Source organism: Passer domesticus, chromosome 8 (genome assembly GCF_036417665.1).
Source record: "Passer domesticus isolate bPasDom1 chromosome 8, bPasDom1.hap1, whole genome shotgun sequence".
Taxonomy (NCBI): Eukaryota; Metazoa; Chordata; class Aves; order Passeriformes; family Passeridae; genus Passer; species Passer domesticus.
The window spans coordinates 28,743,052-28,766,729 of NC_087481.1; the positions used below are offsets into that span (position 1 = coordinate 28,743,052).

The 23,678-nt window shown below is 39.7% G+C and overlaps 1 protein-coding gene across 1 annotated transcript in view; it reads left to right on the forward strand.

Moving 5' to 3' along the window:
• The window catches only part of JMJD1C (jumonji domain containing 1C), a 159,153-nt gene that overhangs the window by 49,830 nt on the left and 85,645 nt on the right, over window positions 1-23,678 (forward strand). Inside the window, exon 2 of the mRNA XM_064429944.1 lies at window positions 1,423-1,587. Within this exon, the coding sequence (XP_064286014.1) occupies window positions 1,423-1,587 (165 nt within the window). The remainder of the gene's footprint in view (window positions 1-1,422; window positions 1,588-23,678) is intronic.

Sequence of the window (23,678 nt, forward strand, 5' to 3'; positions counted from 1 at the left end):
TGCTGCTGTTTTCTACTTGCTTTGGTTAGAATAAGAGGCAATTGCTGTAGTAATCAACAGTGGAGATGAGAGGATTTTCTTGATCTGATGCTTTAAAGAGGGAAAGGAAAAGGAAAGTGTGTGGGAATGAAGTGGGAGTAACATGGATTAAAAGTATCTGTGGGGGAAAACTGGGATGATGAACTTGGGTACAGAAGTGAGAAGTGGCTTGGTGAAAATTTGTGTACTCAGAAGGGAGAAGGACAAGATGAGAAGGAACACTGTGTAGTACACGTTTGATAGTGTGAGACAGAAAGTCTAGACAAGAAAGTATGTTGTAGGCCTAAAATTAACCAGATCTAAAAGAGAAGAATATTTCTGTGACAGTGAGTTTTAGTTCTCAGAAGCAGATAGAGGAAGAAACTCCAGTTTTGGAAATTGCCTTGGGTGTGACTGAGTGCTGAAGTTCAGAAGGGTAGGAAAGCATCTTCCCTTCTTCTCTGCTTAGTGTAACAAGCAGTGGCATTTTTTTTTATTTTGCCAGCTGCTTTTTCTTATGACATTTCTCATAATTTGGAAAAGAGAACAACTTGCTACTTTATTTTTAAATTTGAAATGAATTCTGTAATTTTGACATGTAATGGGTTTAGCAGAGTTGTGTTTGGTAATGCAGCTAGCTTTTGGATAGCTTTGAGATCCCTGTGCTGTGCACAAGAGCAGACAAAAGGTGTGGTGTGTGTAACTTAGGGTTTAGTGAATGCAGCTGAGGGGAGAAGGTACAGCTGCTCTGTCCTGGGGAGGGCCAGGGATAGCACAGGATCAAACAGTTACAAACTGGTTCCACATTAACCTAGCTGGAAGCAAAATGTGGTGCTATTGTTTCTTGTTTGTTTTTTTGGGCTGAATTGCAGGAGGAAGCTGAGCTGCTTCTGTGAGCTGCTGTGTGTTGGACTGGCTTGTAGTAGTAGCAAGGTCTGCAGGCTCAGGATGTCCTTTCTGGTGCTGTTCCAATTGACTTCTTTTTCTTTTTCCCATAAAACCATATCATTGGTTAGTTGGTTTATCTTACATGACAGGTATTTGAACTGAAAATGAGAGGTATTCATAAAACTTAGTGATTATGTAGATAGCTGTATGTATTACTTGAATAATACTACTAAATACTTAGTGTAATGCTTTTTGTTCATGAGATAAGACACCCAGTGTTAGTGGCAATGTTTTAGTAGCTCTCCTCTCTTCACCACAAATGCACAAACTGCCAAGAAAACTGTCTTCTGTGGTGTAGGAATTGAATATATAATTTCAAAACCAAAGCATTAAAATGGGTAATAAATAAGATCTTGCGTTAAATTTTTCAGTGTATGTATTGGAAAGTGCATGTAGATGAACACATGCTGTGTATAAGCAATAATGTGTGTCCTTTCCTTTCTTCAATTTCCCCAGGTGTATGTGGAATTTGATGACCTGGAATGGGAAAAGCGAGAATGGGTTAAAGTTTATGAAGATTTTGCAGCCTTCTTGGTGGAGTACCAGCTGGTCTGGGCAAAAAGAAAGGACCCAAGCCAGACTCAGGGATCAAAGATCAAACAAATTCAGTGGCCTGCATTGGTAAGATACTTTAACAATTGCATTTACTAAAGCATTTAATTCTCTTTAATTCTGTCCTTAAGAAACTGTCTAGGTTATTCCAGTGATGATGGGAAGTGGTGAGCATGGAGGGGGAGAAGGGTAAGAAAATGATAAGAAAAAACTAGTAAAGCATGTTGGTGTTGCAGGGGTGGAGTGATGTGATAATAGTCACTCATCTTCCTTTTTGAATCAACCTAAAGCACTGCAAAAGTGGTCTCTGAGTGACATAATAGGATTAATGTGACTTTGCATAGTCAAAGCATCTTACAAATATAAACTTACCAGTAACACATCTTACTGCTCTGGGGAGGATTAAAATTTAGGTGAAAAATAAACCCTTAAGCTTGTGATACCCTCAGCTTCCACAAAGAAGGTATCTGAAATTCAGGTCAGAGTTCAGAAAGATGAGAAAAGATTAATCAAGTAAGTGGTAATTGTTTGCTTGGTTTATGAGGTGATACTTGTGACTGTTCTTTCTGGATTGGTGCCCGAGCTTTTAAAGCTGTTGAGATAACTGCTAGGAGGCTGTGTGCATTTGTGACATGCCTTTAGATCTATCTGATGAGATAATCTAAAAAGCAATAAACATGTGTGCCTTTTTTCTCCAAAGAAACTAGTAGTGTTATCAAAGCCTTCAGAAGAGCCTAACAGATGTGAGATTTTGGGAACCTACTGTATTGGATGGTTTTGCTGTGTATACAGTTGGGGAAGATTCCTCACAGACTTGTGGGTAAAAGGAGCCTCCAAAAAATATGTGGAAATGATGAAGGGAAGTCTTAGATATATTTGGTAATAAGCTTAATATCTGTAACTTCAGTCTTGGTTTTTAGATATTTACAGTCATAATGAATTTATATTATTTTTTTTCCTCTGGCTTTTGCTGTATCTGTTTCCTTTCAATATACTCTTCATATTATTGTCTCTGAACACCTGATGCATTTCTTGGAATGCTATTGTGGGATAATGTTTTTGAAGCTGGGGTAGGAACAGTCATGCTGACGGTCTTGAAGCAGTCTGGTCAAAGTCATAGATGATTTTGGATTGACTTACTCCTCTTCAGTTAATATTCCTGCTTGACTCAGCTTGTATGTGTGTGCTAATGTACTTGAGTAAAGCAAGGTAACTTTCTGGATGTACAGGCTGAGTCATGTATTTGCTTGTACAGGCAAGTTAGTATATCCTTGAGGAAGAATTTTTAGTTTTATAGGGAGTCATGTTATTTGCTCTTTGAAGCCACCCATCTCTCCTTGATTAAGATGGGTATTTTAAAATCTGTTCAAAACTTAGCTTAGTGTCTAAGTACTCTGCTATTTTACATGCTTTTAATCTCACCCTCTAGGATAGAGAGCCTTCTTGGGCTTAGAGGGGGTGTATTTCTATAAAGTATTCTAGTCTGGCTGCTGATCCTGCCCCCAAGTTGGAAGTATGTATTTACTAATGTGTGAAAGTTTTGGTTGAGCTTTTCTCCTAGCAGACACTTTTATCAAACTTGTGCTGGTCCAGCAAAAGGCAAAAACTTTTTTTCTTCCCTCTCTATCTTATAAATTCCTTCTTTTTTTTAAATGTTTGCATTCTTGAGGCAACTGATAGACGTGAGAATGAAGATTTTCAAAAGATCTGCCTCCTGCTTTTACAGTTAAAAAATTGAAATCATATAGGCTGAAGAGAGGCTCAAATGGCTTCAGGTCACAGTTTTCAGATGTTAAGGATGAGAAATTGTCAGAAATTCTCTCCTTTATACTTGGCCTGCATACAGATGTTCTAACAATTGTTTCCTGAGTCAAACCCTCTAGTCATCCATTCCAGAAAAAACATATTTGAGGGAAAGTGCAGATAGAGGATATTAGCTGTAGTTAGAGCAGATTCCTTCCACAGAGCCCTCCCAAGGTTTTGCTGTGTATCGATAGCAGCTCTGAGCACACCATGGCGTGGGGAGCAGTGAGGGTGCTCAAACTGCCATGGAACTTTTGGGTTGTGTCACCAGACTGTCACAACACTGCGGTGCATTGGAGTGGATGAGCTCCGTGAAGGTTTGCGTGGTGTCTTTTGGTTGCGGGGGTTTTTTTTGTTTGTTTTCCAAAAGATTTATTAAAAATAAGAAAACATGAAAAAGCTGGTAAAAAAATTGATTTGCCAAGCAGCAGTAGGAATATTTGCACTTTTATGTGAAATCCCAAATGTGGATGTGGTAATACACATATTTTGAAAAAGCTGAGTCTTGATGTAGCCTTTAAAGGAAAAGTCTCAAGCATTCTCATGCATGTGAGCAATACTGAAAAAAAAATAATACAAAAATAAATGGTTTTGGTACAGCTTTATTTTTAATGCCAATGTAAATGCAGCAGAGCAGTATTTTAGAAAATTTTATGTAGTATTTCTCTAGGATCTTTGCCTTCAGTGGAGTGAATGAAAACTGCTTGTTTATTTCGATTGTTCTTATCGAAAGGTGTTCTCTTCTCTTCTCCTTTGATTGATGTACCCTGTATTTACTGCATGGTGTTCAAGCCTGGTCAGAAGACAAGGTCTGCAATTGCTGTGGGGCTTTCTGTGGGTAGTTACCAGTTTAGTGTCTGAGTACTTCAGTTACTGATTGCTCTCATCACTCAGTTGTGTGACACAATTTGATCTCCACTTTATAGATGAAATGTCTAGAATGTAAATTGTTCGCAAATGTTGCTATTTTAAAATGTCTGAGTGCCTGAGGTGTAGCTATTCCTGAAAGCAGAGCGTCTATTGACCTTGTGTAATGATGCTTAAGATTTTAGCATCTATAGTCAGGCTGAGAAAGGGAGGAGATGGGAAGCACTGTCTCTTTCTCCTTGTTTAGAAACTCAGTAACAGGAGAGGAGTAGAGTATCACCTGAATTCAGTTTCTCCCATGATGAGATTATAATTTTTTTAAGTGAAATTCCTGCCTCAGGTGAGGAGCTGGCTCTAAATGAACCTGGAGCCCTATTGCCAGTAACAAGCTTCATTGTGATGACTTCATGTGATGACTTAGACTGGATACCTCTGCCACTGTGCAGGGCTGAGAAGGAGGGAGGAACTGCAGTGCCTCAGGTTGTGCATGCTCTAATCAGATGCTTTTCCTTCCTGTGAGATGATTTCCTGGGAGCACTGGAGGACTTGGCTGCCTGGCTGGTATAATTAGAAATCACCTTGCATGTGAGGTGTTTGCAGTCATAGAAGAAATGACTGTCAAGAAGCCTAAAGAAATGGCAATAGTGACAAGCAATGTCAGTGTATGTGTAGCCTGGATGTTGTGGAGGAGGATGTTTGGTAAAAAGTGCTGGTTTGTTACCTTAAAGTGAGAGGTGATTTACTGATGTCAGTGTACAAGAAAACTTCTTGGCCAAAGTATTATCATAGGAAAAAGTGAAAGTATGGAGTCTGAAAAAAAGTTGTAGGTAAGTGGAAATGAGTGGTGTGCCTTCTCACATTAAAGGATTAAAAAGAGTAGCCAAGATAAGGTGTTGAAATTGAGGGCATCAGTTTGGGTTGGTAAATAAGGGGGGGTGCATGCCATGATACAAAAAGACAGGAATGATAGGCTTAAAGTGGTGAGTTAGGGGAATCACCAGTACTTCAAAAATGAGGCAGATTTAGGTTTTGAATTTCTCAGAAATACCTTTGCAGCAACTGACATGCTGAATAAAATATTTTGACCTGTAGGTAGACAAAGAATGGTTGTATTTTAGGGTGGGTAAATTAATTTTCCTTTGTAGAAATAGTTTGGGTACTATGATGTTAGAGATCAGTGACAAGATGCATATGATAGAATTCAGTCTGAAGTCTTAGGAGTATGGTGCTGTCCCCTCAGCAGCCAAGAGGGGAGATGGAAGTACGTGTGTGGGCAGGGTGACAAATTGGAGCCAAGGTTTTAATGTGGACTGAACAGAATGCTTCTGTGAGCTGTCAGTTTGAATTTAATTACTGCCTCTCTAATTGCACATTAAAATATCTAGAATCAAGCGTAGAGGGAGAAAATGAGATGACAAAGGGTAGAAGCAGCTAGAGACATTTTAGGGAATAATAGAATAATGTGCAGGAAAAGTTTTAAGGTCACAGGCTTACTAGCAGAGGGCACTATGGTAGAAATACAGATAGGAATTCACATTTTTTCACAGCATCAACTGTACATGTTTTACGTACAGGAAGGTGTGGGCTGAGTGTCTTTTTCTTAATTGTGTTTGGGAAGAGGGTTTTGGAAACATGAATGATACTGAAATGAAAATTTATTATTGAAGGTCTACAGATAGGAACAAAAGAAAGACATTTCAGACAGGCATTTTAAGAAACATGTTCCATAAGGAAAGAAGAATAATGGAAAATAAAGTTATGATTAAATGAGTTTGAGGTTGATAGGTTATGGCAAGTCTGTACTTTCAGGTAAAGGATCTGGGAGAACACAAGAGGTTGGAAAGAAAAGGATTGGAATTGAATATAGAGAAAAGTGTATACATTGAATGAGAACACACATGAGGAACTTCTGCAACAAGAAAGGAAGAAGATGTTATAAAACAGAAAAGGACAAGTATCTTATTTTGGCCTTGTCATTTTGGAAGAAACTGGTGGTCTTGTGCAGGCTAGGTGTCAAAGGAGGAAATAGTTTGGCTCAGTTTATGGTGATGAAAAACAGGACTGGGGAATGGTACCTTCAGCTGGCAGGGCAGAGCTGGGTGCTGGGATGATGATGAGTCAGTGTTTCATGTGTTCCTCTGGGTATGCCTTGTGTTGTGAAGCATGTGTTGCCCTTTTTTATACCTGTAAACCAACCAGTGCTGCGTGGGAATTCAGTATGAATCCATATGTAATAAATCAGAAGAAACCATAGTAGCTGGTTGCTCTGAATATGAAGACAATGCTTCATTAGCTTTACAGTATTCACCTTGTCAGACCAACAGATTTGCACTTTGGTCTCAACTAATACAAAGGTCTGCAGCAGCTATCGCTTCCAGTTTTGGGGCTGGTATACAGCAAGAACTGGTTCTCCTGCAAGTCTGTGTTTCTGAGGAATATATAGATAAAAGCTAAAATACATTTTCATGAGGAGATCCTGAATATGCATATCTCCTAAGGTAGGGATGCTGGAAGAACAGCTCAACCTGCCCCAGTAAAAAAAGGAGCATGCCTGTTTGCCTGTCTCTCTTGGATCAAGTAAAATTATTGCTAAACCAGTGGCTTGAGAGCAGTATTTCCTGGGTCTCTCTGTAGGGCTCTGCAAGAATATAGAGCTTTAGCAGATTTATAGCAAAAACAGGGACAAAGAGGGAATCTTCACTGGCAATGACGAACCTTTTTTCATTGTGAGAATCTGGAGCTGATTTACAATGGCCAGTGGCACATGTGGGACTGTGGGCCTTCAGTCTGACTGTCATGCTAATGAGGAGATCATCTTCAGCAGAAGATGAGATGAGGTTGGTTTTGGTGGCAGTGATGTGTTTGTTCTGGTTAGATGTGAATGAACCCAATGTGTTCATGTGCTGACTGCACGTTAGGGCACTTGGTGGTAAAGTATGTGAGGTGAAGCATTCCTGGATACATGGAAGTGAAGACTTGTCCTCTGACCTTTTGTAGCCTTTTCCCTCCTCCCTCTGTGCCCCCCTGTCCCAGCTGTCAATTGCAGAATCCCTTGGCTTGACTGCATTCTGCTTCAGCTGGCTGGGTTGTGCTGGATTACGAGGCAAATATTTTAGACGTGCCAGTTTATTGGCATTTGTTGTCATGATTAAAGAAGAAAGTGTACAGTTTGTACAAGTTTCTACAGGGCTTCCAGATGTTCTTGAGACAAATCAAATTCTTTATCTTTGGCACGATAATGGAAAGTAGAACAGGTTCTTTGTTCATTTCTGTTTATACTGTGACACACTAGCACTTTTTCACTCTCTCAAGGATTTGTTTTCTTCTTTGTCTTGATGATCTAATTTTAGGATTTCTGTGTAAGTTTCTCTTTTATATGTTGATCCCATGGCTCAGATTGATCCCTGTCAAAATCAGGAGCTTCTATAGATATTGTTGATGTTCCCCCTGCACATTCAGTTACTTCATTGCAGCCTTTTCTCTCTGCACAGTGAAAAACAGAGGTATACCCTGCCAGATCCTATGATTAAATCCTCAGTGGACACTCAAAATACTCCAGCAGTAAAAAGAAATTAATTCACAGAGGATTACTGTGTCTCTGGAAAGTAAGGCAGAGAGAAGACTCGGTCTTCTGAGTCCTAAAAATAAGTAAAAACTTTGAAGATATTTCAAATTTGAGGGGAGGAAGTGCTGTAGCTTCCAGGGAAAACAATCAAAAACTAATAGTGGTTTTTTCAGGTACTCCCTTCCCTGCATCAAAATTCTAGTGCTTGTATCCCTTGGTAATATGGGGTAAAGATAAGATATATGCAATAGAGGAGAAAATGCTTGGAAGCTGTCAGCTTCTTGGAAAACTTTAGAGCTTGGGGAAGAGAAAATTCAAGTAACTGACTCAGCAGAGCGTAAATGACCCGATTTTTGCTGCATTGTGAAAGACAGTAACATGCAGAAACAGCACTTGGAGATGGTTCAAAGATTACTTTGTTGGAGAGTCCATTACTGTAATATTCCCACAGAAATAAACGTCTCAAGCAGTACCACATCCCGCCTGTGTACTTTGGCACCTGCTCCTTTTGAACTGCTGCTTGCTGGGAGGCTCTGCTCTCCATGCAGCCTTCTAGGGAGAGGCTGTTACCTTCCCAGGACATGCTCCAAATGAAGAGCAATAAACTGGAATCTGCCTCCCCAGATGCTTTGTTATGAAATATGGGTGTTGCCCTGTGGCTTCCCACTCTGGAAATAAGTGATGGGCTGGAAAGCCTCACTGCAGTGCTGTTTTCCACATGGCCCTGGTACTTTCTGTGCACTTTACACTAGTGCATTGGTTGTTCCAAAGTTTTTTCTCTTCAGATGTTGGCTAATGGCAGGCTTCCTTTTTATTTTCTTGTCAAATTTGTACTTGGAAGCAATGGGGATGTTTTTTTGTGTGTGTGAAAGGGTTTAGTTTTGTAAAAACATGCTTACATATATATAAAATAAATGATTTTTTTTTGTAGTTAAGTGCTGTGCTAATACTAGTTCTTAATGTTAATTTCATTGATGGAAATTACAGAATTCCAAACAAAATGGAGTATTTTCAAGACTTCAACAGTAACCACAACCCACATAGATCATACTGGCCTGGGAGTTGTCATTTTGGCAGCTAGTTGCCATTTGGCCATTTTCTAGAGAAATCTTCTTTAGCATATCACAGCACCCTAGCTGTCTTTGTACCTCAGGTTCTTTCCTGCTAGTAAAGCACTAGCAGGAAAGCTAAAGCACTGTTCTCCAAGGCTTGTGCCAGGTAAAAAGCCTCAGATACTGTTTAGTGTCCTCCAGCTGTATGTCAGCAGTGCTCCCAGTTGAGTGTGCCTCTGTCTCTTGCACCTGCTCCAAAGTCAGATAGCAGTGAAATGCTGCTCATTATTTGTCTTTCTGTAAAAGACAGACAGAAAGCATCTTGAGGTTCCATATTCAAGCTCTGCACTTGAAGCAGAGCAGTTGAAGGCACAGCTGCAGGGAGCTCAGTGCAGGGTGACTGCTTGCATGTTGATATTTATAGCTGAAACCTAGGCTGGTTTGGGATATGGTTATACAGCCAGACTGCAGTCAGTGTTGCTGTTTCTGAACTGTGTTCACACTTTGGCTTCAGTGTTGACTACTGCACAGCTTCTTTGTGTAGAAGAGCTACAAGGTGTGCTGTGTTCTCTGGAATTCACTGGAAAGTCTCAAGTATTTTGATTTCTTTCTTCTTTTCAACAGCATTTATGAGAACAAAATTTTCACTTGTGCTGAAGAAAACAAATTGCTTTGTAGCTGCCTAGATCATCTGCACTTTTTCAGTGAATTAGAAAGATCAGCTCTACTTTGGAAATAACACAGTGAGCAGGATATAGACTCATGAATGCAGGTGGTTATTTCAGTACAGTAATGTGAAAATTCATTTACCAGAGCTTGAGCTTTGGAAGATGACTGTGTATCTCCATCAGACTCATCACTCTGTCTTATTTGTTACTGTTTATATCAATTATGACTATATAATGTAAATATATACATTAGATATATGTATGTGTGTGTATTTATAGATTGTGTCTAGAAGGTATACACACAAGTGGAATATTTTTCTCTGTGTGTTATAAACATTTTTAAAAGCCTATCTTCTGATCTATACCTGTTGAGAGTCTCTACAGTGAGAGAGAGATGTCAGCATGGTACTTGCCCTCCATTCCAAGAGGGGCTGTCCAGATGAAGGAAAGCTGTGCCAGAAGACCTCCATCCCCAGATACTGCTCAGTGTTTCTCTTGTGATGGCAGGAGGAGCAGCTGGGCTTTACACCTGTCAAATCCATTTAGCAGCTAATTTTGAAAGCCACCCACTCTTCAAATCTCCACTTCTGTTTCTGTGCATTAATAACTTGTCAGCTGTGCAGTACTGAAGCACTGCTCACATCATGCTTACTTGAGTAAGATAAGTTATGGGAAGCATAATTAGAATTTTATGAGTTTCATGTTCTTCTTTCCCAGAATTCCAGCAGTCTCCTCTGTGCTTAACAGTGAATACCATGATGTGTTGTATGAAGTCTCAATATCCAACTTACATATAGCAGTGTGGAAGACCCACCCAAAATGTGAAGGGCTTTTTCTGTAAAAGGTACTTCAGTAGGTTACAGGACTGTGTGGATACACAGGGCCTGGTGCATTCCTGTTCCTCCCATTCTCATTCAGCTGAGACATTGGAGCTTCAGGTGAAATTCGTGTCTCAAAGTAAAAAATGTTGCAGTCAAGACCAGACACTGTTTTCCAAGTTTGGGGTAAAAGTTCTGTATTTTTCAAATGAAGAAGGCTTTTTTGGTATTCTTAAGGAAGCATGTCCTTCAACTCCCCCTGAATTTTGGTTATTGACATACAAACAAGGCAGCTGTTGCTGCTTAGGCTTCTCACTGATGCTGGAAGGGCCATGCTGCTACCTCCCCTTTTTGGCACTGTGGCTTAAACCCACCTCAGTCTCAGATCCAGAATCTCTGTCCCCTCCATTACAGAAATTATTATTTTAGCTTGCACTAAGCACTTGTGAACTAAGCAGACATATATGTGAGAATGAAGTGCTGTTGTTTATTTCTATTATGCATTGTCTGTACTTGAACTGTATTGATCACTTTTGATCTATTATATTTTTTTTGTTTGTTTCATTTTGTCATTATCAGGGCTCTGCATTTTAAAAAGATTTTGAAAGGAGATGTTGGTAGTTACCTGCCATTAACAGAAATTTCTTTTGCTGGCAGATGTTGCAGGCCTTCAGTTACACTAAAACAGGCTAAATCAAGTATTTGGAGAAAAGTCATAAGTGCTAAAGCATTATAAATGGGCTGTCCGTGATATATTTATCATGAGCAATCTTTCATACATGGCAGTTTCTTGAGGACAGGAAAAGTCAAATTTCCATAGCAACTCAAACACTGCTGAAGTTGTTCTAGCAACAATTTGATGTTTTACTATGTTTGCTTTTTAAATTTATCTTAACTGCTTAGGAGAAAACTGAACATAAGAAAGTTCAGGAACAGACTGTCAGCTTGAGGTATTTAACTTGCATGAGGAGAATAGCTGAGTGGAATCTCTATTTTGTATTTTTAGCATCCTAAACTTTCTGCTAACTTCACTTTGTAGCAAAGTGACCATCATGTGCATTTTTTTGAAAAGCAAACCCTGAAGTAGCAAACCCCCTATGCCCTCTACTCCTGCCTTCACTGTCACAAGAGCAGCCTCCTGAAGGAATTGCCAGTTCTTTCCAGGTGCATTTTTGTATGGGAACACGTTACTTTCTGAACTTCGTGTTGACCATTTATGTTGGCGTGCATATGATGAGTGTTCCTGAAGCCTTTCTTGGGTTTGCTGGCTCTGCATTTGCCTCAGCTGGGCAGGAGGAATGGAAATGTTGGTTGGCTGCAGGTCACACCACTCATGATGGCAACTAAAATGTAGTTACTGCCTAATCACAGATTACCTGGAATTGGGAGGGAGTGTTGATGGGGAGAGAAGGATGGAGGAGGAGCCTGCTGAAGACACAGGTTGGTTTCTTCTGCTGAGCAATTTTCCTATCCTGTCCTCACGGGATTTATTTATATGCTGTGGGTCCAAAATCCATTTGCTGTGCACATGCAGAGGCCAGGGCTGGGAGCATATTGTTTTACCACTTCCTTTCTTGTACCCTTGGATTAACATCCTTCCAGCTGCTGGCCAAATCAGGAAGTTGAGTCAAGGGCTAGAAATGACAAAGAAACATCCAATGACTTCTTGAAAGAAAAAGCAACAACTTAAACTGAAGATGCTTGTGTTTTTCTTTGCAAAGCCTGTCCTGTCAAGATGATGTCAGTGCTAAACAAATGATGGAACAACACTGAAACCATTTAATCTTTTGAAATTCATCAGATATCAACAAACCACTTCATGTTGTCTGTGGGTTTAGAGCACTTCTGGCATCTGCTGTGTGATATATTCATGTAAATGGGGAAGGACAGACAGTGAAACTTCAGTTTGGGATTGGTTTTTTTCCCCCTAGCTTATCTGCATTTCCTTGCAGTAAAGCCTGAGGTTACTTCAGCAATGGTTATTGTTAATTCTTTGAGGTGTTCTATCTTATTTAAGGTGCATTGTATGTTTAAAGCATTGTTACATATGGTATCTTTATTACCAAAAGGTGAATCAATGTTAAGAACTGCAAATTTAGAACTATATAAAGTCTTGAGAAACCAAAACCATTTCAGAAGAGTATTCATTAAGCTGCTTTTGTAAGCAATCAAAATAGACCCCTATTGATTAGGGGGTTGATATTTGTTTGCAAGCAATATCCTTTTACAGTAATTAATACTTTACTAGAGAAATATGGCAGACTTTATCTAACCTTGAGTAAGTCTGACTTCTTATTTACAGATAGGTAAATTATTAACACAATTAATGATATAGTGTTTATTTTTTGTCTACCAACTCTCAGAGGGTTCACCAGTCATGGGTAAAAAAAAGTATTATATTCATCTTTTTTGTCTTTTATTAGCTGCTATTGTATTTCATTTTGACTACTTTATAGAAAAGTCTTGGTCTATTAGTTAGCCAATTTTTGAATAGATCTGTATAAGAAAAAAATTAATTATTCTTACATATAATGCATCATTCTGAAAAAATCCTGACTATTTTAATTTGAAATTTCCCATCAATTTTGAGTCTAGGACATGGGGTAAGTACCTCATTTCTTTTAATAAATGATGCAAAATTATATTTCTGTTCATGGCTCTAGTTTCAGATTACTCTGAAAAATTCTTACATATTTAATTTGAAGGGTTTTACTGAGATTTTAAATGCATATACTGAATTGCTGCAAACTGTATTAGTACCATCACAATAGGAATAAATTCCTGATGAGCTGGGCTGATTGTGAGTGGATAGATGTTGGAATCACTGAAACATTTAGCTGCATCCTGAAATGAGCTGAATAGTACTTCTTATCACTGGCTGATACATTGTTATTTTGAAAGTATAATGATAAAACTTTATATGAGTATAAATACAGCCAAAATCTCTTTGTGTTCTACAGAATTTTTGCATTTGAGTGTAACCAGCTTTTTATGGAACTAGGTTCCTATGTGTTTTGATGTATTTGCTGGAATAGTGTGAACTTTGTAGGTCCCTTCCAACTCAGCATATTCTGTGATCCTATGATTCAGTGTTCTGTAAGGCTCAGTTACCAAGCTGAACCCTGTTGGTTTTGGTTCAAGAATTTCTATTTGTCCACATATGCTCTGCTTGTAGTAGCACTTTTACTATTCTAAATTACAGTACTTTTAGTACTTTAGTCCAAATTATTTATTAAACTTTTTTATTGCTTCTAAATTTAAAATCAACTCTTTTTTCCCATCATGATTACATAAAGTGCTACAGAAATGACAGGTTGTATCTTCATACCTTACAGAAAGGAGAGTTTGAAGATGTACCATAAGACATTTCCTTGCAGGAATCTTGTTAGTAGTGAGTTGTACATGAAGGAGCACCAACTCTGTAAACTGCTTGTATGTAAACTACTTGTAAACTGTTGCTGAAATCAGAAGTTTGAGGCAAGATGCTAATCCTTTTAATCCTCAACAATGGGCATCACCACCCCCCCATCCTCCCCTTTTGAACTATCTCCTGTTCGATTATTTAGGACAGACCTAATCAATTCTGTTTAACTTCCTGGGTAGGACACATTTACAAGGCAGTTTGAGGGGTGGTAATGAATTGATTGTTTATTGGCAAGTAGAGTGATAGGCATTTGTGTGCAGTCATCTAAGATTCCTGGTCCAGTTTATTCAGGAGCAGTACTCAGGGCAGTTATGGACAACTGTGGAGGAATAACATTGTCAGAGAGGTCTTTGAGAACTCTGTCATCTTGAAAATAACTAAAACTAAAATAGAATCACTGTGTGCATTTGTTTATTGATGTTTTTCTGCTGTCTAGTGAGATGCTGTCCTGTGGAAGAAAGCAGGAATTTGAAATTGCATCAGAACTTCCATTGGACTTCTTGTCAAACTGATGTCAGGCCATCCCCTAGACAGGCAGAATGGAATGAACCTCCAGCAAGTGCCATCAGCTTTGCTGGTGAAGATATCTGCAGGCAGCAGCAGTATCTGGTCAGTGAGGACTCTGGTACACTTGCAGCACAGAAATGTGTGTGCCTGGATTTGCAGGTGGAGGGCTCGTGGATAGTTTTTGTAAGCCTGACTAATACATGCAATATGTAGAGAACTTGCTGTGACTCTGCTGTTTTTCCTCCACCCCCAAAATGTGGTCAGGCAGAAATGCAGCTGTGTGCCTGAATATGCAGCAATTTGTGTTTCCTTTAAACTTGGATAATCCAGATGAGCTTTTGTTAGGAAAGGATTCATACAGTTTTCATATGGTCTCTTATTTATAGTTTTGGTTTTCTGTCCTTTATATATGAAACCTATATATTGGAAGTTAATCAACTTATATAAGTGTTCTGTACACATACTACTAGAAGGTTTTGCTTCAGGGGGGCTTGATGGCATTCTTAATTGATCATGTGGCCTTTCTATGCCAAGCTATTTTCCTGTGTTGCTATCAAAATACCCAGTGAACTGTAATTAATCACATTTTTGCACACAGCTGTGAAATTACTGCCACTGCCGTAGAATGCTGTTTTCAACATCTTTGGCTGCTGCAATTGCACAATCTTTTAATGACAGATGTACTTGGAGTTCCTTCAATACAAATGACATTACTGGCACACGTAGGATTGTATGCTGGATTATTTATTAGAATAACCAGTGCACTTCTTGTTGTGCCTTTTAAACCCTCCTCTGAATATCTAACCTAAGCTTCTTCTCACAGTGACAAAATGACCAGTGTCATATCCTTAAATGCTACAAATGCACATACAATGTACAAATGAAAGCATTCCACAGGGAATGTTGGTGCTTTTGGATGTCATTGGACTGCTCCTGTATTTGCCTGCTTTTAGGGATGGTGTGTAGGACATCTCACCTGCCCAGAACACTGGAAAGCTGTAAGCTGTTCTGTGTCTGTACCACATCTATTAGTGTTATTTTAATCAAATTTTGGAGAGTAGGGAAGACAAACTGGCTTTTTCTCTGGTTTTACAGCATTCTAAACAATTCCTTTTATATGTTAATGGTATTTTAACATATGTTTTAGTATATGTGTTTACAGTGAGACACAGACAGGTTTGTTTTCATAATCTATGTAATTTACTGTATAAAGAAAGTACAGGTCTGTTACCTGGCCGTGGATATTTTGGCACAGTGACACCATGAAAGGTAGTTATTCTCTGTCAGGGAACTGGTTCTCTTTAACGTTTATGTACTTTCTTCCACTGGTGTTAACCAGGGTCTTAGCATCTCTCTTGTGAGTTTAAAACTCTAGCTGCAGTTTGCTTTCTTACTTCAGTGTCAGTATACATTTTTCAACTAATGTAGTCCAGGCTTTTGTTGGTTGCCTTTAGAGTTTGTATTTGAAATGAACTAAAAGATCTGTTTATCTTAAATGAGAGATGAAGATGGGAGGTAACAGGAAAGTCATTGCAAAATTTATAAAACACAATAAATCATGACTACTGTTATTATGTTGGCCAGCAATAACATTTTGACTATAAAAACTAAAAGAAGAAAACCCAGTAACTGTTTATATCAAATTTCATATGGAAAAATAAGTCATTAGGCCAAAGCAGATACTTGGTTCTCCCTTGAAATTCTGTTTCCAACTGTGATCCAAAATTGTGACAAGCCAAAGAATACTGGTAACCATGAATGCATGTAAACACAGTATTTTTTTTTTTTTACCAGAAATTAAACCTTATTTTCCATTTCCAAGGCAGGCATGAGAAGAGGGGCATGAATTACCCACAAATTAACTGTAATAAGTAAGGCTAGTAAGATTAGAGTTTCTTTTTCAAGCAGTGTTGTGTTCAAACAGCCTTCCCATTAGAGTAGTGAAAATAAGAAGTAAAAAATCCTTACGTGAAGTGGTTTTCAATCACACATATTTTCAACTGTTGCAGTTCTTGGCCATTGGTTTTATCATGCTCTTCAAGTCATTTGTTGTGCACAGAGTAGTTTGGTTTTCTTAATGCAGGGTTTTGGGTGTCCTGGGTCAGAGACTGTAGCTCGGATCCACCTTCACTGAATCTCCAATGCCCTCCCTCAGTGACTTTGAGTTCACCAGACCATATTTCTGTCTCTTCTGCCTTGCAGACAAAACCTGTGCTCTCTTTGTTCTTTACATTTTACTGCTCATTGAACTGTCCTGCACATTAGTCACCCTCTGAGGGAATGAGTTTGCAAGTAGAAGAGGTTGTGGAGTGAAGAAATAATGTAGTTCCTGTCTGAGACTAAGTGATGAAATTCATTAACCAAAATTTCTTTTTCATACTGTATGTTGAGAAAGGCCAGAGTTCTGCCTCATGGACATTGACTCAGTAGTGTTGGCTTTGAGATTAACAAGGCAGTTTACAGGTCTGATTAATTTTTCCAGATTCATGAAGCAATGATTTGCAGCCTGTTATAGTTCTAGGCTTAGCTTTCAACCATGAAGTCTGGAATTATACTTTTATTATTGAGAAATCATTCTCTTGAGTAGTTTGGTGAGAAGAGATGATGTCAACTGTGATTTCTTATGATTCAAAGGGACAGAGAGTAAAGTCTTCTTTTTCCCACAATTGGTCTGATTTCCAATTTTGGTAAGATTTTAGCAGTCACACAAAAAATTTGGCTATATGTTGTTCTAGAATTCCTTCATTTGTCTGCTGGGATTGCTGCTCAGCTGAGAAAGGATTCACTACTTCCTTTGCCTCCAGGATGTGCTGCATGTTTTGAGATAGGAGGTTGTATCTCACTGTTTGGAAGGAGATAACACCAGTAACAGGACAGGTGTGAAAGTAATGGATTTGTCTACTTGAACTGCTTGTCTTTGGTTCCAAGCTATGGCTGGAGCCTGGTTTAGTTCTTTGCTACTGTTTGGTAACACTGCAAGCAGTGTTGGTTCTCATGGAGCTGTCTGAGGGGCTTGCTCTGGGATGGAGGGTGCTAGCAGATGAAAAAAGGGATTTTGGAATTTATCATCAAAGAACAAAAAAACCATGGGTGTGAGAGGAAATGGGGAAAGAATGCTCTGTGATTGTTCTGTTTACCACCTCTTCGCAGAATGACTAGGTTGGAAGAGACCTTAAAGATCAACCCGTGCCCTAACATCTCAACTAAACCATGGCACCCAGTGCCACATCCAGTCCTTTTTTAAACACATCCAGGGATGGTGACTCCACCACCACCTCCACCTCTGGGCAGACCATTCCAGAACTTTTTATCACCCTTTCTGTAAAAAATTTTTCCCAATATCCAACCTATATTTCCCTTGATGCATGTTGAGACTGTGTCCCCTGGTTCTGTCAGTGCTGCCTGGAGAAGAGCCCAGCCCCAGCTGAGCACAGCCACCTTTCAGGAGCTGTACAGAGTGATAAGGTCACCCCTGAGTCTCCTTTTCTCCAGGCTGAGCACCCCCAGCTCCCTCAGTGGTTCCTCTCAGGGTTTGTGTTCCCAGCCCCTCTCCAGCCTCGTTGCTCTCCTGTAGCCTTCTTCAGGTTGTTTTGACTTTTTTCTTCTGTTTCAGCATTAGCTTTTGTCTATATTGAACCTGTTAACACAAAATACTCCATCAATTGCTAGTTTACTCTCTTCCCCAAGTAGACAGAATTAGGTATAAACTAAAACAAAAAAAATAGGTTTCTTGAGTAAGTGACTGCCAGAATATAAGGTCATCATCTCCCAAATTCAGAGAACTGTTGCAGGAGCTCACTGGTGTCAAAAGGGGGAGTCTTTGTTCTCCCTGTTCTTTTCTCTGAAGATGGTTCAAATGATTCTGCTCTTTAACTAGAACACATAGAGCCAACTTGCTGAGATAAATAGAATCTTACCATATCCAGAGTAGCTGCTGTCTCCATTTTCCCTTTGAAAGGAGAATTACTGCTGCTACAGAAGATTTCAGAACAGAACAGGATGATGTCCAGTAGCTTTTTCCTTTTGCTTCCTTTTAGTGACATTTTCATGTTGTCTTTTTTGCCATTTTTGGAGGGAAGAATGGGAGAGAATCCTTTGCCTTGCTTCCAGCTGGTGGGTTGAAGAGAGGAGTGGATACTGAAAGAATTACATGTGTTTGTTTGTGCAGAGCCCCAGATTACCAGTGATGCACTTGTACAGCCTTCATCAGAGCTCTGGGAGGAAAAACTGAAAGCAGGAAACCTCCCCCACCACTTCTGCATAACAGAGACTGGGGTGATGGTCACAGGCAGAGCAATATTATCATTTCACAAATGGATCATAATATAATCCAGGTTTCAGGAATCACTGATCCCTTTTCTGTGATGTCTATAAATTCCTCACTTTAGACACATGATCACCTCCATTCTCCTGTTCATCCTCTGTTTTCTTCCTCATTTTGCCAGGTCTTGCACAAGGATCTGTTTAACAAGACTGATAACTGTAGGGATGTCATCTCAGCCAGGGTGGAGATCATCTCCATGTAACACAGAGAAAGCTTTTCATTCCCAGCCGCACAACCTCTCCTGAAGTGGAGGGGTTTTAGAAGAGGCTTACCAGATTTCTGAGGAAATGCATATTTAACAGCCTTGTGATGAGTTTCTTCCTGTTGGCATAGCAGATAAAAAGCCCTCTGGACCACACTTTTGAATCCTGTGCCCATAGTTTGGCTTCCCAGGGCAGTGTACAGAACATGCTCCTTGAGTCAGGTCTAAGGCTCAGAGTTACAGACACCTGTCCTGGTTCCTAGAGCTTTGTCTTAAAAACAGTTGTCAGAACTCTTCTCCTTAAAGATTTCTCACTAGTTTCAAAACTTCTCATCTAAAAGTGCTCCATTTGTGGAATCTGGTTCTGCAGTTTGCCAACAATTCAGCTTCAGTAACCTTAACTTCGTAAAGAAACTTGAAACTATAATAGTCTAGGGAAAAAAAAAGAAGTTGACATACAAATGCAGACACGTGTCAATGTGCCATTTGTTCCTTTTCTCTTACTCCTTTTACAATGCCTGGGAGCCATTTGGTATTTCTTCACTGTTCTGGATCCTCCATCCCTCTTGTCCTTCTCAGTTGTGTTTTCATGGAGTCCCCTGTAAAGGGTGCATGTCTCTCTTCTAGCTCTGCTTTCCTCATGAGCCAGTCCAAGGACAGTGGAATGAGAGCTTTGCATTTTCTGTGAGTACAGGATTATTAATGGGAATCTGCTTTATGTAGTCTTTGTTTTCCTCAGTGGACAGGATGTTTGATTTGTGCAGTTCCTCTCCACAGCTCCCCTTTGGATCCTGAATGCCATGTTCCAGTAGTGTCGGTACATGGGCAGTCACAGCAGTTCACAGGACACACAGGATGCAGCTGCCTCCAGGAAATGCTTCTCTGGAGTCACGAAGGGCACATTTGCATGAGACAGCTCGTGTTTAGTCACCTGACAAGGGTGCAGTCACCATGGCTAAAATGCAGGCTTTTCCCATGTCTGCTCATGTGCCTTTGCTGCTTTGTCTGCCTGCTAAGGAGGGTGCTGCAGGGCCTTCGGTGAAAGGAGGCAGGCTGTGGCTGGTGGAACAACTCTCCTGCAGATCTCCTGTCCCCACGCAGCTGGAGAGGCTGGCAGAGACTCTCACTTGCTGTGAGTCACAGGTGGCTGGGCTGTGCTGTTCCTGGGTATTGCCAGGATGGGAGCTGGCTCCTCACAAAATCCCATTTGGAGCTGGTGGTGCAATCCCCAACATGCTGTGCTGACATGTCACAGGAATGAAATTAATAACATCTCTGAGAGGAGCATTCCCAGGAACTTCTGAGAGCTTGAGTGCTGCCACAAAGCCTACCATGCTCTTAGGATGCCTCTTGTCCATCTCAGTTTGAGAGACAAAGGATCGTCATTTGGATGGGAGGGGAATAAGTTATTTGATGAGTATAAGCAACTCTCACAGATCCTTGGACACAATGTGAAATATTGGCAGTTTGTGTTTTTAGTGGCAAAACCATTGTGAATTGATATTTATTACAGTATGCAGGCTGTCTTAATTTGCAAAGTTGTCATTAATTGTAAAAACAGATAGAGGCATGAAAAGGATTGGGACTAAATGCCAAAACCACATGATGACTTAACACATCTTGAATTTATGGAGCCCAAGCTGGGGAAAGAGATCAAAAAACTAGGAGACAGGTATGTAAATAAATGGGTATTTCTGTTTATCAAGTCATGGAGTGCAAAAGATCAATATGTCTTGGTCATACAGGTGGCATGATCCTTTAATAATGACTGACTGTGAAAAAAAGATTGGATCTGAATTTATATTCATGAATTTCAAGTATCACTGGACAAAATTGTTGTAGCCATGTAAAATGTACACACTGATCTCCATATTAAGAACAATATCAAAATTTGTTTCCTGATCCAGTTATTTATTGCTTTACTAGACAACCCACCCCCCCAACTTACATCACTGAAAACTGCAAGTTCAACTCCTTGCTAGTGAAACCTTTTAAATCTAGGCAGCAAGATCAATTTTCTGGTTTGAGAGTCTGCATTGTACCACAGGAAGGGACTATTTCATCATCTATAAAAATATCAGCAGATGAAAACACTTGGTTTAACACATAGATTTGTTCTTCCTTGAAGAAAAAAAAAATACTGAGTTAGGAAATGCTGCTCTGCCTGGATTACAATATTTTCTTGAAAAATAGTGCAAGTGCTAGGTAAGCCTGTAGCAGCTATTTTGGGGGTGGTAATGAGCAGTGGAAATTAATGCATTTTTCATGATTTATTTCCAGCACTGTAGGTTAATGGAGTCAATAGTGTCTCTTTTATTGTAGAACCACATCCTGTCTGGTTGAAAAGGATGGAATTATTAGCCAAGTCTGTCTCTCTCTGTGACTTTTTTGTCAAGACAGGAACTGCTTCATGCCATGCTGTCTGACAGCATTGCTCAAAAGCTCTTCTGTCACATGTCCTCCTTTCTTCCAAAGGCACTGCCTCCTTTTCTGAGGGGTAGAGATGAATGTTAGATTCTCTCAAATCTGAATGTGTGTTTTGGACGTGGTTTTAATAACTTTTAATGTCAGTGCTTTCATCACAGTCTACTAATTAACAACCAACAATTATTATTATTCTGTAATACCAGTTGATGCAAAACACTGGCATGTATTTACCTTACTTTGGTGTCAGGCATCTCTGATGTTTCTTTTTGTGTGCTTCCATGGTCAAACTGCCTGTGTATTTGTACTAAAGGTGCTAAATTTGTAACATCCTTACTGAGGTTGAAGGGCAGGTTGCTATATGCAGAATTATACCGGCTTATTTGCATGTAATATTCAAAGAAGAGCAGACTTAGAATTTACTGTCTGCTAATGTTGATCTGTTCTTTTGATTTTGGCACGGTGCAGTGCATGAATCATATTTAATGGCACAGGGAAGGCACCGTGCTCGGGAGGGAAGGAGGCCGTGTTGCATCTGTTTGAGTCAGCAGCCAGTTCTGCTGCAGCTCTGGTCGGAACAGTCTGGAGGTTATTTGAGGGGACAGTGAGTCATGGCAGTGCCTCCTTCACTCATCACCAGGCTGCAGGGTGACACACAGCTCTAGTGCAAACCTCGGCGTGATTAGAAGGAAGCGATTGAAAGATAAAAAAGGAAGTGTCGTTACTTGAAAAGAAAAAGATTTCTGGTTATACAGATGGGGAAAAAAAGCCCTATAATCTAAGGAAGTCATTGAGGGTCTGCAGGTGGAAAGATGTCCTTAATGTGCTCAAGGTCTAGCCACTCCATTTAGAATTCTACAGAATTCTAAATTTCTGTAGAATTTGCATTTTCTTTATATGAAGACAAATCTGGATGATAGATCCCTAATCTGTATGTGAACTTAGTGCTTGAGCTGTCTAGATAGTTTGTTAAACATAAACCCACAGTTTTGTAGAAAGCATAAATATGAAATTAATTATTCAATTAATTCTGGTTGTAGCCACCTCTGCTGTACAAATCTATGAAAAACAATGCAAGTATCAGTTCATCCCCATTTCACATAACCATTATGGGAAAACCTGTGAGCAGCTGAACGAGAAGTACTGTAATTTCTCTTGCTGAAGTGGTAAGAGTGTGAAAGCAGAAAGAGGCCAACTGGGATTGACCATAAAAAGCATACTTCCTTTCAGAACTAAAAATAAAACCTGTGAATCCTGAGTACCAAAGCTTGTCTACCAGATAATTATGACACTCATTTACATAGTCTTTTATCTCCTTCTAGGGACTGGTCTGAACAGTCTTCTCTTAAAAACTCTTCCAGCTTCTGTGGTTGCCTTGCAGCACAGGTTTTCAGGCTCCTGAGCTCAAAAGACATCTGACAACGTAGGTTGGTTTTAAGCAAGGTCTTGTGGGTTTGTGTTGTGTGGCACCCTGCCAGGGATTTCTGCCTCAGTTACAGGGAGGAACAGAGCTCTGAGCAGAGCAACACTTGGTATTAAATTGTGAAAGCTGAAGAAGATCCTCATCTCAGGCTGTCATTTTGTTTTAGAAGAGTGTTTTAGAGTAGGCGAATACATGTAGTTCCAGACAGGGGCCCCCATGCCTGCTGTTCTTCCATTCACTTAATTTGGCTAGTAAATGAAATATGAAAGTTCAAATTAGCATTGTGAGCTCTGTGTGGTCACTGTGCTCCCACGTGATGGAGTTTCTGTACTACCAGTTTCCATTTAGAGTTTAGGAGATCACGGGCCAAAAGCCTTTAGAGTCACTGCTCAGGTTGCAAAGTCAGGCATTGAAAAACTGGAAGACACTGTTTTCCTATGTGTGGATGAATCTGGAGGTGTAAATTGTCTGTGCAAACTTTCAATCCTCTGTTCCTGAACTTCAGAATTGGGTTTCATTTTAGCTGAATAAAATTATAACTAAAGCTGCATATGTAATGGAAGGATGGCAGCGTCTACATCTAATAGTCTTCCTCAGTCATCTCAAAATCCACCAGTTAGTGGGTAGATGATCCACCAGTTCTTCTGTCAATGGTGTGAGATGGTCCTGACCCGAGGCCTACTGATTCACTATGCGTTTTCCATCATTTTCAAACTCCTGAGTATTTTTAAGATTTTATATAATGCAGATGTATTCTTCCTTCTTCTCGTTACCCTGCACACAGTTATGGGAATTGCCCAGAACATGCTTATTCCTAAAAACTGAAAAGTTGACTTAATAGCTAGGCTGGAGAGAAGACAAATGAAAAAGTTAATTTTGCTGGAGTTCTACAAAATATCATGGTGGAATATGTCAGAGAGCATTATGTGAGTTGTAATTTAATAACTGTAGCTGAGATATAGTTGGTTGAAGTATTTCACACATCATAGAATTTAGAGTGCCTCATAGTTGTTCTGCATAAAAGTATGTTAAACTATTCAGAGGACAGATTTTGACTATATTTTGTACTTAGAAAAAAAAGTA